At 38.8% G+C, this 18,897-nt stretch overlaps 1 protein-coding gene across 1 annotated transcript in view; it reads right to left on the bottom strand.

The window, feature by feature from the left end:
• Positions 1-18,357, bottom strand: part of LOC120415897 (GTPase-activating protein) — a 62,218-nt gene extending 43,861 nt beyond the window's left edge. Inside the window, exon 1 of the mRNA XM_039577539.2 lies at positions 18,033-18,357. Coding sequence (XP_039433473.1) covers positions 18,033-18,243 — 211 coding nt within the window. The 5' untranslated portion in view covers positions 18,244-18,357. The remainder of the gene's footprint in view (positions 1-18,032) is intronic.
• Between the last annotated feature and the right edge of the window lie 540 nt (positions 18,358-18,897).

Genomic DNA, 18,897 nt, shown 5'->3' with positions numbered 1-18,897 from the left:
CATTCTTATGTAAAATTGTCTGATCTTTACGATAAAAATATTTTCAGATTTTTAAAATCTGACCTAACATTTGAAAACGGCCAAAAATACTTTTATAGCGGAATTGGGGTTAAGTGCATTTTGGAAGGCCGCATAAAGCCTCCGCTCTAAATACAGACAGATTTTCAAGAAAAAATGTGAAAAAATGGGGAATTGGGGAAAAATGGACCCTTTGCCGTTTCGTGCGGTGGATGAAACCATCACCAATCGATTTCCCGGATTTTTTTACATAAGAAACAGTATTATTCATACCAGGGAACCAGCCGCGTTCAATTAAGTCCGATTTTGGGTTCCATTTCGCCCACAGTGCAACTGCCTAAAGTTACAGACATATTTAATTTACGAAATACAAAAATATTTAAAACACTTACACCCTTCTCAAAAAACACAAAAATGGCTTATATAAGCGTAGGATAACATGTCTATAAAGTTTCATTGAAATCGGAGAGGGATAAAAAGTTATAAAAAATCGTTTCTTTGTTTTTTTTTTTATTTAAAATATTTCGATTTACGAAAGAGAAGTGAACTACTCATGTACTCAAACCATGTTCCAATTCCACCAATTTAAAGTCCAATTTAATCTGAACTACTGCAATTTTCGCCAAACTTTCCCCCGCCAAAAACAAGTTCATCCAAACCGGGAGAAAAGTGACCAGGACTAATCGATGCCGGTTCCGATTTCCGTGTTTGTTTCGGTGAAAACTATCCCGCAGATAAGACTCGAAACAGCCAGAGCTAGTCTTCCAATTTCCCCGATTCGATCCACTAATCGCAGCGATCAACGCTATTTTTTGCCTCCAAATCGAACTACTTTCGAAAAGTGCGCACACGCAATCGAAAACAATTGAACTGGCACTGGCAACATTGCAACAACAAAAAAGACTGCGGTGCGATTTTTAAATCCATGTTTTTTACGCAAAAGCCAAATGTGCCGTAATTGCACAATTGGCGGTTGCAATTTGGCGCTTGCGCCAGCTCGAAAAGCTGCGATCGACGCATTTTCGGAAGCTTCAACAATTGGTGGAACTTTTTTTTAAAAGATAGTTGGAACAAGGTGCGCAGCACCTGTGCAGTTTAACCTTTTTGATTAAGTCACCTAAGAGTAGTGAAGAGTTTGGAATTTCAAAAATAATATTTAAAAATCACAAAACAAGAATTTTTATTTTAGTCAAACTAAATAAACGAAAAAAAATAGGGGAAATCTACCCATTTTAATCCTAATAAGCGGTCGTGTTTGAATGATGCTGGATAATCTAGAGTCTCCCTTGAATTTTACTAAAACCAAGTACACCAACGAGTAGAGCAAGTTTTTGTGAACATTTCTGTTTATTTTCACTTTCACTAAAAGTTATTCTATTTCTTTACCAAGCATTTAACAAAAAAAAATCCCAAGGGTATTCTAATCGAGGCGAATGCATTGGGCCACGCCCATTTTTCTAATATCGGCTTAGTTCTTTTTTCTTCCAACACTCTGTCGAGTGTTGCCATTTGCGCTGACAGTTCAAACGAACACTCACGAAAAGTGGCATTTATAGGGAAAGTTTCCTGGCATCGCTGGCTGTGCTGCTGGTGGTGTGGACGGCCAGCCTTTGTTCTTTTTTGCCTTCGTCTCTCGCTCGGTTTTCTTCAGCCTTCGAGTGGAATGCAAAGTGAAAATTGAAACGTCAAACGACTTGGCGCGTTTGTTTTTTTGATGGCGCTTGCTAATTTATTACATTTTTCGGGATTATTCTTCAATTGAGTGCCTTAATAATGATCAAAAGAACATGTTGCCGGTAGTTGGAAGCAATTTCATATCTTAAGCGCCGTGAAAAAGTAAGCGAAAGTGAAAAGTTAATTTTGGCGATATTCATTAAGCGTTTGAGGGATTCTCGTGTGTGTCACTGTGTGTGCCAACAAAATGATGAGAATTGGTCTCGCAAAATACAAATTATGATCAAAAGTGCATTAAATGTGATCTTTTTGGCCAGTAAGTGGCATACATTTGCGTGCTTACTCGAGGCGGTGCTGTTGCTGGTAAGTTTATAGCCCAAATAGTATTTTTGGAGCTTTAATCGAGCATCAAACTCTCCATATGACGAAGATAGGTTTTTGATTGGAAAGGGTAGATTTCCCCTACAAATCAAAAATTATCAAATTAAAAAAAAAGTAACTTCCAAACACAACTCCAAAGTGCGCAAAAGGCCCCAAAGTAAGTGCCCTGCAATGCGCCCAAATTAGCCAAGTAACAGTCGGTGGCGGCGCTCGAAAGCCGCGGCGCGCGGCTAGTCGTAGCAAAATAATAGTAATAATGATGATGGCACGATGAAGAGGTTCGATTTAGCGCGCGGCACGAGCCCAATTTGAAAATTGCTACCGTCCGTCCGTTCGTGCAGGGAAGGAAGTCTCTGAAAAGTATTGTGCATTTGAAAGCAGCGCACTTTTTCGCCACACTTCCGGTGTAAATTGCAGATCGCGATAAGTGGCGTGCACGGTAAAAATAACTAGGTGAAATTTGATTGAATCGATTTTTGATGAGAAAACAAATTGTGCATCATATTTTGTTTTGCATCATAAATCGAATCGAATTTTATACTGTGCAAAAAAAGCAGCAATCAGGGCGTGGAATTAAGGTGGTGCAATTGATTTCGGGTTTGGAAATATTGGGCCAGACCAACCTGATTTGGATTTGGTGGTGCTGAATTTCTCTCTTTTGTTAATGGTTTGAATCGGAGTTACTTAGATGTGTTGCCCCCCACTGCACTGATAATGAATTGGAGAATGAAAACTTGGGACTGCTGCCGAGGAGCGAAGCTTTCAAAGCTTTAATTTAAAAATGTCTAAAAATAAATAACTTTACATTTTTTTATATTCAAGACCAAATAAAATAAATATTCTTATCGTAAAAATCTGAAAATTTTGCACAATTTTTCCATTTTTAGCATTGAGAATCTGACAAATAGTTTCCGAGATATCGTCAGTTGAAAACTAAAGGCTATACCTAGAGAAATTAATTTTCATCGATTCGAATTATTTGCGAGTCTGTATCTTAGAAACACATTGCTCGATTTTTAAAGTTCCAGAGAAAAAAAATGAATTTAAGAGTTGCTTAACTCTAAAGACTTTGTTTTTAAATTCAAAAAACCCTAAAAAACAAAAATCATGACGTTGTTGGGTAATTCTCTACCAACTCACACGAAATCTGGAAAAGTTGCCCCGACCCCTCTTCGATTTGCGTGAAACTTTGTCCTAAGGGGTAACTTTTGTCCCTGATCACGAATCCGAGGTCCGTTTTTTGATATCTCGTGACGGAGGGACGGTACGACTCCTTCCATTTTTGAACATGCGAAAAAAGAGGTGTTTTTCAATAATTTGCAGCCTGAAACGGTGATGAGATAGAAATTTGGTGTCAAAGGGTCTTTTATGTAAAATTAGACGCCCGATTTGATGGCGTACTCAGAATTCCGAAAAAACGTATTTTTCATCGAAAAAAACACTAAAAAAGTTTTAAAAATTCTCCCATTTTCCGTTACTCGACTGTAAAAAATTTTGGAGCATGTCATTTTATGGGAAATTTAATGTACTTTTCGAATCTACATTGACACAGAAGGGTCATTTTTTCATTTAGAACAAAATTTTTCATTTTAAAATTTCGTGTTTTTTCTAACTTTGCAGGGTAATTTTTTAGAGTGTAACAATGCTCTACAAAGTTGTAGAGCAGACAATTACAAAAATTTTGATATATATATATAGACATAAGGGGTTTTAAAAATTGTGACCACGAGTAACTACCCCTGAAAATATTTTTTTTAATGTTCAGAAAATTTGTTATAATTTTTTTAAGTCACATTGAAGATTGGACCGCTGGTTGCTGAGGTACAGCGGCTTATAAAAAAAGAAACAGAAAAATTTATGTTTTTATGTTTCTAATGTTGAAATCTCAGCACTTAATAGTCCGATTTTCAATGTTAAAACAAAATATTCGTGAATTTATTCGATCTTTTCGAATACAATACTTTAAAAAAAAATTAATCAATACTAAACGTTTCAAAAGAGCCAAACATTCAGTATTACGCCCTTTTGAAATGTTAATCTTGATTATTTTTTTTTAATATTGTTTCCGAAAAGATCGGAAAATTTCACGAATGTTTCAAATTTCAACATTGAAAATCGGACCAATAATTGCCGAGATTTCGACATTAGAAAATGGTGGGTTGTTTGAGTGAGACTTAGAAAATTTTAATTTTCCTATTTTTCTATAAGCCGCTGTATCTCAGCAACCAGAGGTCCAATCTTCAATGTGTCTGAAACCATTTTATAGCTAATTTTCTGAACATTTCGAAAGGAATATTTTGAGATATAGTTACTCTTGGTCACTATTTTTAAAAATCGAAAAACTGCAAATATTTCGCTAAAATCAAACTTTTGGTGGCAATATTTTGAAAACGGAGCCTTTTATTAAAAAATCTGTAAAGTACTTTTCGATTACAAATTCAATTTTACATAAAAGAATTAAGTCAAATTTGCATTTGCATGAAATTCAGATTTTTTCCGAAAATCACACTTTTTTCAAAAATTCATAACTAAGGAGATTTTTTGACCATATTTCTCTAAGACTCATAAGTTGCGGATTTTTGTCCCCTAAAACATATCAAACAAGTTTTGGGAAATTGAGTTTTTGTAAAAAAAATGTTAACAAAAAAATCGGCATTTTTTCCGTGTACGAGCAATTTCAGCTCAAATCAGGAATTTTTCTGGTACTTTTGTACCCGACCCTCTCCGATTTCAATGAAACTTTGTAGACATGTTATCCTAGGCCTATATAAGCCATTTTTGTGTATATGGAGCCAATTGCACTCGAAAATGACATTTGAGAAGGGCGTAAATGTTTCAGATATTTTTGTATTCTGTAATTTAGAAATGACTGTATCTCGAAGCCGTTGCATCGTACCAAAAAGTGGTCAAAGACAAACTTGTAGGAAATTGGACGGGCTTTCTGAAAAAATACACTGAAAGAAAAATACACGCCACTTCTATGAGATTTTTCATTTTGTATGTTTAAAGGTTAAATTTTAAAGTGAAGTCACGATTTTTTTTCGCTCAAAATTTTTGAGGAAATAGCCTAAAATGTTACCAAAAGACTGACGAAAAATGCAGGATGGTATGTCTCTCCTAAAAAAAATACAAAAATCATTTACTATAACTGTTTTTTGAAAGGTGGTCTAAACGTCAACATTTTCAAAAACTGATAGTGTGAATCGATTTTCCAGACAATTTTACATAAAAGTCTCCATATTGACCATTGTCCTGAGTCCAATCCTTGCGAAGTTACAGCGGTTTTAAAAATAAAAATGTCGAAAAAACAGCTTTTTTGGTGGTTTTTGGCATTTTCTATACAAAAGCACCAGAAAAATTCCTGATTTGAGCTGGAATTGCTCGTACCTATTTTTTCTCAATAGCCCTCAACAATACCTACAACTTTGCCGAAGACACCACATTGATCAGAAAACTCACTCAAAAGTTACAGCTGTTTAAATATTTACGTACCATTTTTGTATGGACAGCAGCCAAAATTGTATGGAGACTGGTATGGGTGAACCTATGACACAAAATAGCCTCTTTGGTCATAGGAAAGGCACCCACAAAGTTTGAGCCAAATAAAAAAATAAAAAAAAATAAAAATGCTCGAAATCATCCAATTTTTTAGAGAACTGCTCAATTGTGAAAATTTTCTGCAATTTCAAAATGTGAAAGAATAATCTTGTTTGCCTACTGATAAGTACATTTGAACCAAAGTGGCTGATGAATTTTTCGAGATCGTTACATCACCAGCGATAGAAAGTAAAATTATACTTCGAACAGGTAACACAACAATCCCCAATTAGAATGTCTAAACAGGCATTATGCAGCTTGAAACCGTAGCGGCGTGTCCAACCAATTTGAATTTCATCATTTCAGAGTCTAACGTTGCTTTCGGCCATCGTTAACCATCGTCGAGACAGTGCATTGTGAAGTAATCCCATTATGACCTCTAGCCTGTGGGGAGCTGCCCACTTGGCTTAGCCTTAGCTGAGTGATTAATCATGCCCAATTAACATTTCGCGCGCACTAATTTCCCCGCACACTTTCTATTTCGTTGCAACTCTATACTTCAACTTGAGCTCGCAACTTAGCTCATCACATCTGCGTAAGACCAAGTCTTCTCTCTTCTGGACAGCTTATCGCGCCCGCGCCGAGCAGTGCGGTCATCCATCAGTCCGTCGGGGTGTTGTATAATTATTACATCTGACCGGTCGCGGACGCAATTCCGGTCCCGACGCCGACTCCGCGCTGCTCGGTAATTTATGGGATATTTCTTTAACGACCACTTGTGTTTTCTCACTTTGAGAGATTAATTGAGTCCAAAACAATGCCCGGGCCAAGCCAAGTCGAGTCGAGTAATTGCTAGTCATTTTTTCCCGGCGACGAACCCGCGCATATCCGCACGACGCTTCTTCTCGCAGGTAAGCAGCAGCGTGGGTGTCGTCGATTTCACCTGTCATTGTGCGTCGCGCGAGCGGTGGTGCGTCGTCCTGTTTTGCATTTTTCTGATCACAGCCAACTGAGAGCGCGGGAGAAGGTTCCCAAGGCATAATGCACGGCCGTTTGAGTTGAAAGCGAAAGCTCGTGAGATATTGTTTTTGTTTTGTTTTTTCTCTCCTCCAGGACGATGAACTCGGGCGAGAAAAGATGAGCTTTCGCGTGACAGTTTCCCAACAGTTTAATTAAGGTGATAGGTAACAATGGGCGACAAGTGTTGTTTGTATGTGCCATACCTGGAGATTAACATACAAATCAAGATAATGGGAACTCGTTGGGAGTTATGTGATTTTCCAAAGGGGACTATAAGAGTCAATGACATCATGGAGAAAGCTTGCAGGGTAGATTCATAATCGTGTAAATTCCAATGATATTTACAATTTTATATTTTTTTATGTTTCTAGGTGGTTTTCCAAAATCAAATCCACGAAAATCGCGCCGAACATTTTTTCGCACAATTTCAAAACAATTCGGGTACAGTCCAGACTCGATTATTCGAAGGTTTTAGTGAGATTTCGGATAATCAAATCATAACCAGAATTTTCTTTTTTTAACTTTTAACATCAAATTTGAGTTTTGCGACCTCCCGTTTGGTGAAATTTGATTATTTTATTTGCTTTTTAACATTCCAACGCCCAAGGCTCCAAAAAAGATGGAACGGTAACTTCAACTCTCTGGTGCTCGGGCATAACTTACCCAATCAAGATGATTCTTTTTTTCTAGTGATTTGTTAGGATGCCTAGATGATCCTAGAACTTTGCAGAACTCAATTTGATCAAATCTGTCATTTTTTGCGATCAAAAACATCGTTCCACCAACTTTTTTCACGTGTAAAAAAAAATAACCAAGAATTCCGCGGAAGCAATCGTTTAAAAAAAGTTGGAACGATGTTTTCGGTCACAGAAATTACAGATTTGTTCAAATTAAGTTCAGCAAAATTTTAGGATCATCTAGACGTTCTTACAAATCCCGGGAAACAATAATCGTCCCAATTGATTAAATTAAAATTAATAAAAAAAAATGTTTTTCAATACTGCCATTTTTCACGCCACCTTGGATTTAAAAATTCTAAATCATCGGGTAGTTTATAGGTCATGCTTAGGGTCAACCATCAAAAATAAGACAAGATTCAAAACTACTTTTAAGAAAAAAAAGTTCGAGAAAAATAATTGAATTTTTGTTCATTTCGAAACAAATACAAAAAAAAATCTTTATAAAATATGTTTCACCATCAGAAATGATAATTTGTAAACTGGTTTGAAGTTTATATAAAACACTTTAAAAAACTGTTATGTTGATGAGGATTCCATAGAATTTAAATGTCAATACTTAGATGCTCTCCAAAACTTTTCTTCTTGAATATATTTATTTTATAAGTTAAAGTTGATTATTTACCGATTAAATTTTGCATTTAGGTGCGTTTTTTATAATTTGAAAACTAATAAATCTTAAAAGTCATTTTAAGCAAGCAGATTATTTCAATTCATAAAAAATTGCTTCAAAACCATAGAAAATTAAATAGATTGTACTAAAGTGCAGTACAAATCTGGAGTTTTTTTTGTTTTTGAAAAGGTCCAATAAACCAAATTTCTAGTTTTTGCTTTTTGGGTGTTTTTAAAACCGCCTTGAGTCAGGGGTATTATAAAACACCCAAAAAGCATAAACTGAAATCATCTTTTTTTATCAAATACAAACAAATAAACGAAAGATCCGTAAAATGAAGATCCAGGCAAACAACTTTTTTTAATCTCAATCAATTTATTAAAAGAAATCTTACCATTCTTTCAACTTAGAAGTTGCCGAAAGATGAATTGTGAAGGTTAATTATGCAGCAAAATATTAAAGGTTTTTTTTTATATTCCAAATCAGTTTTAGGTATAATATGCCCAAACTCTCCTAAAATATTTGAAAAGAGACAAAAAATGTTTCCTACAATTTTCACAAAAATGCTAAGTCAAGCTCACCTTGGAAAAAGACAAACAGACAAGCTATTTTTGAGGAAAAAAAACAACATTCTGAATTTCACAATTAGTTTCAACAAGAATTGTAAATGTCTGTTTTCTGATTCGAAATTATTCTTATTTTAAAAAATATAATCATTTTATTTTATTCTATAGCTTTTAATTATTTATTTAATTAACAAGATTTGTTTGCCTATAGTTTTTTTTAAGATTTTACTATTGTTACTAAATTTAAAAAAAAGGTGTTATTTACAAATTTAGCCGGGGTGACTTTGATAGGTTAGCGATTTTTCCGCAAAATGAAGAGTGCAATTAAAATACGTACGGAATTGTTTAGAATCATACTGACCGTGGTAGAGAAGTGTTCAATGTACCTCAAAAAGAACTTTTCATAATACTTTGAAAAGTTAATTAGCTATAGTTAAGAAAATGCGGATGAAAGTCATTATTTTAAACTTCTCAAAGTGTCATGATTTTCTCAATGAACATGATTTCGAATCGAAAAACGCATTTTCTGATTCTTTGGACAATTTTACACTTAGAGAAGGTTAAATAAGTTAGTAAATAAAAAGTAATATGTGGTTTTGAAACACAATTAAAAAAACTCTAAATTTATAGGCAATTTCAGTTCTCGGGTTTTTTTTTAAAAGGTCGTAAGCGCCAGTTTTTCAAAATTTAGTTTTTGGCACGGTTGCACTCTTCTAATGCACTACTAACGATCCACTCGAGCAGAATTTCCAATAAAATAAATTTAAACAAAAATATCGCCCACATATAAAAGGTCGAATGTGCTTTTCATACGGAGAAGTCACATACGTCCTTGGTGATGCAAGGTCGTAAGTACTGATAATTTCAAAAATGTACTTACGCTCATAGAAAAAGGACGTAAGTTCAATTATAATTGCTTTATTATTATGCGCACATGAGTTTTTACGAAAAAAGATGAATATTTGTTATTCCGTTAAATACATTGCGCTGATTATATGACCTAAAGGATGCGCGAATAATATTTTCTAATTTGCCAGCCAGCAAAACGAAGTTTCAATCGTTTGTTCCGGCAGAGACGGCTAGCTACCCCCAAAAACATCATTTTGTGTTTCAGCCTGAATCAACAGAAAGTCAAGATGCAGAATCTGTTCAGGAACGAGCGATAATTACAGCATCCATCTTATCACGCATAAACGCCCTCTGAAAACTCCAGGAACCCCGAGTTCTCCAAGGTCCTATGGACCACTGAAGAAAAGATAAACAAATCAGTGGTAATTCGTCCTTTTGTTCATGCTCTCAGCTGGCGTATGAGCCAACGCGAGAGAGAGAGGATAAAATCTGTCAGTTGGACTTTTCTCCTCTGCGATGTTTTCTCCCAATCTCTTAAAAGAACATAAAACATCGACTGCTCTCTTTGCGAGGGGTGTTGAAACGATGTTTAAAATAAGAATGTTTAATTTAAATGTGTTTTAATCACAAAATAAATAAGTTTTGCCAATGGTCGTATTGTCATTCTTACTCAAAAAAAGTCCCAAGTACAGGGACGTATGAAACAATTTGCTCGTGTAAAAAGTCGAATCAACCTGGTGTTATAAAACAAGGCTAAAACACAAATAAATTGCTACATTTTTTATTCCTTGATATGGCTACCATAGCTTATAGTCAAAGCATTGATTTTGACTAAAAATACGCCTTTGAAACCCCCTTTCATATTAATAAGAATTAAAATAATGGTCAAAAATGTGTTCATCGTTTTTCTCCACTTGATGGGGTTTGGCTCTTAGGACGTTTTGAAAACTAACCCGAGAGTTGAACAAATGTCGTGTAAAATGTAACTTGTGATTCGTGCTTCGAATTCAGTATAAAATGCAATATAAATCGATAATTTCATAAAAAAAACTTGTTCTAACAAATTTCAGGCAAAATTCCGACTTTTTAACAATTTTCATCGAGCTGGTAACACTGCAGCCACCAACAGCAAGTGTTTCGGTGCTCCGCGGATATCGTTCGTTTTCACGGTTAAAGTGTAACAAATTACCCGCGAGTTAACTTCCCCGCGATGGGAAAGAACGGTCGTGGCCGTGGCAACTCGAGTTCACTTCGGGGACGCGGCCAAAATGGTTCTTTACACCGCACCAAGAAGTCCTCCTCGCCCGACCCAAGACGCCCCAGCATCGTACTTACGGCGGCAGTTGATTCGAGTAAGTCAACTGCGAGCGTCACCGTTCCGAGCTCGATCGTGACCAGGCAGATGGCCAACCGGAACAAGCAGCAGCAGCAATCTGGAGGTGGTCAATCCACCAGCAACCCGGGAACTTCCAAGTTAACAGTTCCAACCTCAAACGATTTCGAGCTATTGTCCGACAACGATGACGACGATGAAGGAGACGATATTAAACAATCGTCAACTAACACACCAATACCAGCGCAAGGTAAAACCACGCCGAAGCTAAAGCGTAACCCACCCATCAGTGTTCTCGACCTTCCTGCTGCAAAAATTGATAAAGTTTTGATGGATGGTGATTGCGAATTTGCGATGCGAATTTTCAGAACGTCGGTCAAGGTATACACCTTTGGTCGACCAATGTTTGAGAAATCGATGGAAGCGTTGGCGAAAGCTGGCATTCCTTACTACACGCACGAGCCGGCTGACCAATCTGCAGTCAAAGTAGTGCTGAGCGGGTACAACATACCAAGCACGCCAGAGGAGCTCAAAAAGTTCCTCAAAGAGCAAAACGTTAACCCTCGAGAGGCCAAAGTGCTCTCGCGCAAGAAAACAGTCACAGGGAATCATTTCCTGTGGCTGTTATACTTCGACCGGGGATCGGTGAAAATCCAAGATCTCCGCAAAGTGAAGGCTGTTGAAGGTTTTCTGGTCGGGTGGAGGTACTTCACCAAGCGGCCGACTGACGCAGCGCAATGCCACCGGTGTCAACGCTTCGGACACGGGTCCCGGTTTTGTACCTTGGCGCCAAAATGCGTCAAGTGTGGTGACGCTCATCTCACGGCGAGCTGTGCGCTTCCCCGGAAGGAGTTCCTGGGCAAGGATAAGACCGCTGAGCAGCAGAAGGAAAAAGTGAAGTGTGCGAACTGCGATGGCTACCACACGGCAAACTACCGCGGGTGCACCGCGCGGAAGGCGTACCTTGAGGCGCTGGAGAAGCGGAAAACCCCAGCGACGCATCAGCCTCTTAGGACTTCGACTGGTCGTCCCTCGACCGGCAACCCGAACCCGCCAGGATTTAGCCGCACTTACGCCAGCGTGGCGGCCAACGGAAACGGTCCGGCTCCGGATAACACGAGTGATGGTGGCCTCTTATTATACTTAGTACAAGAAATAAACATGAATTGAATTTAACAATTTTACCAAAAATTTAAATGTATTTTGCTTAAAAGCTTATAAACTTAGTTAACTAAATATACAGCAATTCCCCACGAAAACAGCATGAAAAAAAAAACAAAAGTGCTCGGATTGGGCTCAAAATTTTTCTGGGGGTTCCCTGGCCGAAATAATTAGACCCGTATTTTTTTGTTTGGCATTAGGGTGACCTACGCCGTGTTAGGGTGGTCTAAAATATTGCAATTTTCGTCGATTTTCGCAAAACAAAACTTTTTCACCGATTTCAATTGTCTTATACGTAAATGAAAGGTGATAAGTTGGCCTTTCAAAGAAAAATAATGAAAAGTTTCCAAAATCTAGCCTAACATATGAAAAGGGCGTATGAAACATTAAAATGCCGCTTTGACGGTGTCTGGACCAAAGAGCCTATGTCTGGAAATATTTTTATCGGATTCCCCGGACATTTTTACATAACATTTTTACATGCCAGGAAACCCCCAGAAAAATGTTGAGCCCGATCCGAGCATTTTTGTTTTTTCCATGCTGTTTTCATGGGGAATTGCAGTATAAACATTGATGTTTTTTTCTTAAAAACTATTTCAGCTACTTTAGTGATGGTACATTTAACGTACAAATAATAAATGAAAATAAATGCCTGTGTCTATGATAAAAAATACAAATTTATCAGGTATTCTTAAGATCTTATTCCATGAGCATATTTTTATTTCATTTCAGAAGCCATAAAAAAACTCAGAAAAATGCTGAACAACAAATTGACAAAAAAAAAAGCATTGTTAAGTTTACGAAAATAACATTAAAAATTGTCAAAAGCACTCAATTTCAGTTCAAGAATTGATGAGATATTTTTTGGAAAATCATTGAACAGACTATTGTATTGTATAAGGCTTTCTAGTCTGAAATTTGCCAATACATTCAAAGTATGTTTACATTACAGCTGGACGATTGTTTGCATCAGGTTTCCTATCTCTTTCAAGCAAAAGTTTTTTGTCAGGAGACTTCTAGCTGGTTTTTTTGACTGACCGCCCGATATGTCAGCTAACATACTTCGCAGAGCTGTGACAGCTCGAGCTCGATCATTGTTTGCATCAGGACACTGTGACGAGAAGTTCGTCATTTTTGGGTTAAATTATATTTTTTTCACTGGGCCTAGAAAGTCTTATAAACCAATATTATTCAGTTTTTTAAATCTGCGAACGTTTAAAAGAAATGCCCTAAAACAACAAATCTTCGATTAGCCTCCTCCACGGATCTACGCTTCCACCTTAAGCTCTAGTACCCTTCTAATACCCCAGTCAACTTTGAGCAACAGCAAGTCTCTATCGCGCGATCGACCCAGCCGCCGACGGAAATTGAACCGTATACCACGCCATCGTAAACGCCACTTTAATCCCAATCTTTCCAGCACGCTGACGTTTGTGGTGGCGCTCCGCGGATTACGAAATCCGTAGCTGACCACGCCACCACTGGTTTTTACGTCCACGGTGTGGAAGCAGACGATTTGTTGCGGATTAGCTGCGGCTGATTCATGACAGTCACAACACCCCCACCTTGCGCGCGCGTTGAAAGTGTGACTAAACTGACTGGCTTGAAGTCCGCAGAGTGCATAACCGCGCGACGGTGGACAAATAAAGTTTAAACGGCCTGACCACATCAACGACTACGGCTCAGCAGAAGCATGTGGGAATCACGAGACATAAGCTGCCGATCGTGGTGGAGTTGTAGTACGCGCGCGGGGGTAGTTGATTGCCCAAATTACGTTCCAGATCGGAGCAGGACTTGAGGCGCGCACGGTCGTTTGAAGGCATTTAAACCTACGCGCGCGAGGCTATACGGCGACTTATGAGTCTTGGAAAGACCTTTTACCAGGCCACATAACCAACCGAGGGTGGGCTCACCCGAAGGTGGAAGTAGCTGGCTGCAATCGATCGGTGGTCGGCGGTGATTACCTACGCATCGTGCGCGCCTAAGTAGGTTGCGCGATTTTGAAAGCCGAAAAAAGAATATTGTTTACGCTGTACTAGAAGTGTTTCGGCCAGATTTTTCTCGTTCCAAGCCACAGTGTGAGGCAAAGCTGGAAGTGTATACAAACGCACAATCCACTTTCAATTTTTCAGATTTTTTTTGTGTTTGCTTCAACAAGTACAAGCGCGGCGGCTGTATTTGCTTAGTTGAGGTAGCACAGCCGGATTACGTCAGAGCTGAGTTGGAATTGGTTTGCCAAGACTGACCGCGCAGTTAGGCCTAAATTCTTAGAAAATTGGTAATGCTTTGGAAAAACGCGCGATTTTAGGTTTCGGGCAATAGCATTTAAGCTGAAAAGCTGCCAATCAGCATTTTGAAGTTTCGCAAACAAAATGTGTTGAATTTGCAAACAATTTTATTTGGTCAGATGGTTGAACGTCTTCTAACGTAACAAAGCGCTAATTCCAGCTATGCACTTGCCCAAACATTTACCAAGTGTCTAGCGAACCGTATTTTTATTTACACAGACAAAATGCTGTTGGTATTGTTGGTTAAAAAAAACGCCGGAACGGATTTCTTCGAGTATCAAACTTTTTTAACAGGTCAAAAAGAAAAATTGTTAAACACACGATTTCACAATGGAATCATAATTTATTCATCGATCAGAATTTTGTTTACTCAATTTGAAAATTGAGTTGTCAAACTAATGTTTACATTTCGAACTTTTTGTTCGTCGATTTCCGAACACGTGATTTGGTGCTTTTGACAGCTGTCAGTCTTCCACTGAGTGAATTCGTTTTATTCGAATGCGGAATGAATGAACCGCTCCGTTTATAACTATGATAGATTTACTGTGATCCCCATATACTATTAATTAGTAAATTCCTCATAACAGGCCAATAAACTTGTCAAATGCTGAGTATCATATGACCAGGAAGGTCCAGTAATTTTGGCATGTTGCATTTCAAACGTCGCCTACTACTATTGTCCAATTAGTGAAACAATCAATTTTGACCTGCTGTGACCGGTTCCAGGTGCTCCGGGGAAAGAATTGGCCACTTAGGACCAATAAAAAGTGCAAGATGCATGTCAAACTACACGATTTTTCAAAACCAATGCATAAGAACGTGTTCAAAAACAAAAAAAAAATATTTTTAATTTTTTTTATGATTAAAAAAACATTCTCAGATTCACAATTGCTCTTGAAAACGATTCTTATGCATTGGTTTAGAAAAATAATGAAGTTTGACGTGCATCTTACCCTCGCTCGATCTCGCCGATTTTATCCCACTGTGCAGTGCACTGGCAGCAAACGAGTCGTGTTCGCTCACGAATGACTGCGCGCTTCAGTCGGCAAAGATTCGATCGGCGATGATTGAGTGAATAAAATTATTTTAATATTTTGAGAACCCGGAGTCGATCTTCTTGAAAAGCAGAAATCTGAGTCCCGAGTATTAGGTGGTGACAACCCTCGCGCTGCTTCCAATGACCCATTTCAGAATGGCAGAGATCCTAGCGGCCCAATTCCGAGGTCATTGGGCATTGTCTGGTCCCGCCTAAACATATAGTACAAGAACCAGACGGGTCCTCGACCTATCTTCAAACTTCCAATCCCATCAGGCAAAACAGGGATCAGCGTGTATTTAATAACTGTTGAAAAGTAGGCAAAATGTAAAAATTTCAGTTTGGAGAGATCTCACAAAGTTTCTGGTTTCTGGTAGTCTTAAGCACACGGGAGTTGTCCCCTATTTTGGTCGTGTGCGTCTAGCAGCTTAATCTTATTCCTGCCGACATGACTCACATCCTGGCGTTCAGATATGCTGGCGATTCTTGGTCAGCTGCTGCTTCAGCACGATATCCACGACCAACCTCAACCGATCGCAGCTCCCACCAAACTTTGCTGATCTTCCAAGTACTTTTTCTCCACCTGCAATACCTTCTCCAGTAGCAGATGAAATTGCTTGAGCGCTGCGTGATGACACTTCCAAAAATATTCCCTGACAAACTGCTTTTATTTCTTTCGCACTATTTGATTTTACTAACGAGTTGAATACGAGCCTAAGAACGAGCTAGCCCACATGACACTAATACAACTGCAAGAGCGAAGCCGCCGCGAAGAACTGTCAAACCCTTTACCAAGCGGCGTAGAAAACAGAAAACGCGAAAAAAAAAAAACTGTCCAAATTCCCAAATTTGCAGGAAATCTTCACTTTCCACATGCAAATCTATACATTGTAAAATATTTGCACTACTTTTAAACAATTCGAATTTCGCGAACCGCACACTGCCAGCCCCTGCTCTCGATGGCAGGGCTGCCAACTTCCATATAGAAGTTTGTTTTGCTTTTGAACAAAAATAAATCAAAATACTTTCTCAAGGTCAAAGGTACCGGCAGTGTGAGTGACTGTCGGTCAAAAATCACACCTCTCGTTATTTCTAAACAACAAAAAAAATATTTTTTTAAATGGAGACATTTACTTAAATAGTTGATCAACTTTTTAACCAAAATTTGATGAAACCTGCCTTAAATGTCAATCGTAAAAATTGATCAAATTTCAGCTATTTTCGCAAGTTTTTTGGGCTTTTTGAAGAAACTATGGAAGCAATCAGATCAGTTTAGGTCTAGTTAACTTTGCAAAACAATTCTACAGGACCAAATACAAAAAGTGGGACGCTGACTGTTTTCTATTCAGAGTTATGACAATTTTCGTAATAAAGTCGAAGTAAAAAATATTCGCGCGTAGTGGATCCCCTTTAAGGGTTGATTTTTCACGTTTTTGGCAAAAAAACGAACCTCCTTTTTTGGTCAGAGTCAAACTAAACAGTGATGAACTGTCACTTTTTACACGGCGCTCACGCACACTATCAAAACAAACGTTCATTAGTGTGTGTGAACTTCGTGTAAAGGGTGTCAAACTAAAAAGTTCGATTGACAACAGTTGGTGTCAAACCATCGGGGATTGAGTGTACGTCAAAACATTAATCTCCAGCTACTTTTGCTAATGCGTTAACCATATGTTTGATTTGTTTTGATTTAAATTCCGATATGTTAAATTGTATTAAGGTTAACCCTTCTTGATAGTTTTAGTAACTCCCGTTTAGATAATAGACGTGAGATATTGGAAGTTTCCCAAATCATCGATTTAGTCTTTTCGTATAGTTGATAACCAGTTGGTATTCCATCCCCTAGTTCATTGACGACTAACACTATCTCTCACTTGCAACGTCTTGCGCAAATCCTTCATGTTCTTCTTTCCACTAACCCATTCATCACACCACCATTCATCATCCGGATGTACTTCTAGGAAGCAACTACAAACATACAAAAAAAAAAAAAATAGCAACAAACATTCCACGCAACCACCACAGGAAATGCAAATTCCTGTTCCGTTTCTTACATTCTACACAAAACGCCCCGAGACACCACATTCTAATGACCTGCCCCCTGCTCTCCTCTCTTTCTTACCCTCCCTCACACACTAGAAAACCTCAACCTCATAGCCAAGTGAGGACGAGGACTTCCTGCCGGCGCAGCTGCCCCGGTCGCGGTCCCGGGTCGTTCCCACGAGGAGTTGGCCCAGAAAAGCAGGATTTTCTCACCACCTGTTCGGGCCAAGAGTGGCAGTGGTGGTGGTGGTCACAGGTCAGGGGGAACGGGGCTTCGCGGCTTCCTGCCTGTTTTAGTGTGCTGTTGTTGTTGTTGTTACAGACACACACACATTCACACACACTCACGTTGCATGGTTCATTGAGTAATATCACTGTTCGGTTCACACGCGCTCGATTGATAGATTTCTGCGCGCTCTGTTGACATTCGGTGTCACACACACTGGCGCAACCATGAATGAATGTTGGTCGACTCGCGCTGGAACACTTTCCCTGCACACAGACACACACACAGGCGCACGTGGGTGTGTGTGAGTGTGGGTTGGTTCGAGAGCTGCTGCTGGCTCCAGGGATCTGCACGAAGGAGGCTGGAGGCCAGCGACGGAACATTGCGATGGAGAAAATCTCGGTATTGTTCCAAAACGGACGGAGCTGTCCAGGCCATTGTCGGCCCACTGGTGGCGTGGCACATCCCCAAACTATTGTTTCGCCACGTGGCGTCACTTGCACTACCCCCCGGCGACACTATGGCCCAGGTCAAACCCCGCTGGACTTACCTATTTTTATCTTCAGTTGTTCCTCAACACGGACTTTGCGTGTGTCGTCAGCCATATTGAATCCATAACTAGCACTGCGAATGTATACACACAAATCGCCTTCTGCTGCTGGTCGGAATGAACTGGCCGTGTGGAACGTGGTGAGCGTGCAATCGACGTTGTTGCTCCATGAACCGCCAACACCACCAACACCGACGCACTGCTCTCTCATCGGGGTACGGAACGGTGTTTATTCATAAAAAAGGAACTGAATTGAACCGAACTGCAGAGACACGGCACTACAACGCCAGAAAGCACTTCTTCACTTCCACGGCTGTTGGCGAAAGAGTTTTGGAATTAGGATACTATCTTTATTGAGTTTTTTTTAATTTGGCTGAACTGTTGCACAGGTTGATTAGAGCTTCATAATCAATTTAAAAAATTTGAGGGAAAAAATTTATCACAAATATCTTTAAAAAATACTAATCATAACTCAAAATGCTAAAAGTTACAGTAAAAAGCATATTCAATAATCAATAAAAATTTCTTTTGGCTTTTTGCCTTCCTCACCTTACTGAGGAAAGGCTATAAAATCACTCGAAAAATGAACTTTTTAATTAGACCTCCTAGACCTACCGTCATTTATACATATCGACTCAGAATCACCAGCTGAGCAAATGTCTGTGTGTTTGGCTGTATGTAGACATGTGTACCGAATCAATGTCACTGGAATAACTCGTCACTGACTCAGCCGATTTTGACCGTATTGGCCTCATTCAATTCGTCTTGGGGTCCCATAAGCCCCTATTGAAATGTATAAGATTTCGTAAAGTACATAAAAAATTATGCTTAAAAAACTGCTCCATATAAATTTCACAATTTGCAA

The sequence above is a fragment of the Culex pipiens genome, chromosome 3 (assembly GCF_016801865.2).
Source record: "Culex pipiens pallens isolate TS chromosome 3, TS_CPP_V2, whole genome shotgun sequence".
NCBI classification, from domain to species: Eukaryota; Metazoa; Arthropoda; class Insecta; order Diptera; family Culicidae; genus Culex; species Culex pipiens.
The sequence above is the reverse complement of the archived record's forward strand: the minus strand, read 5'-3'. Positions and strand labels throughout refer to the sequence as shown.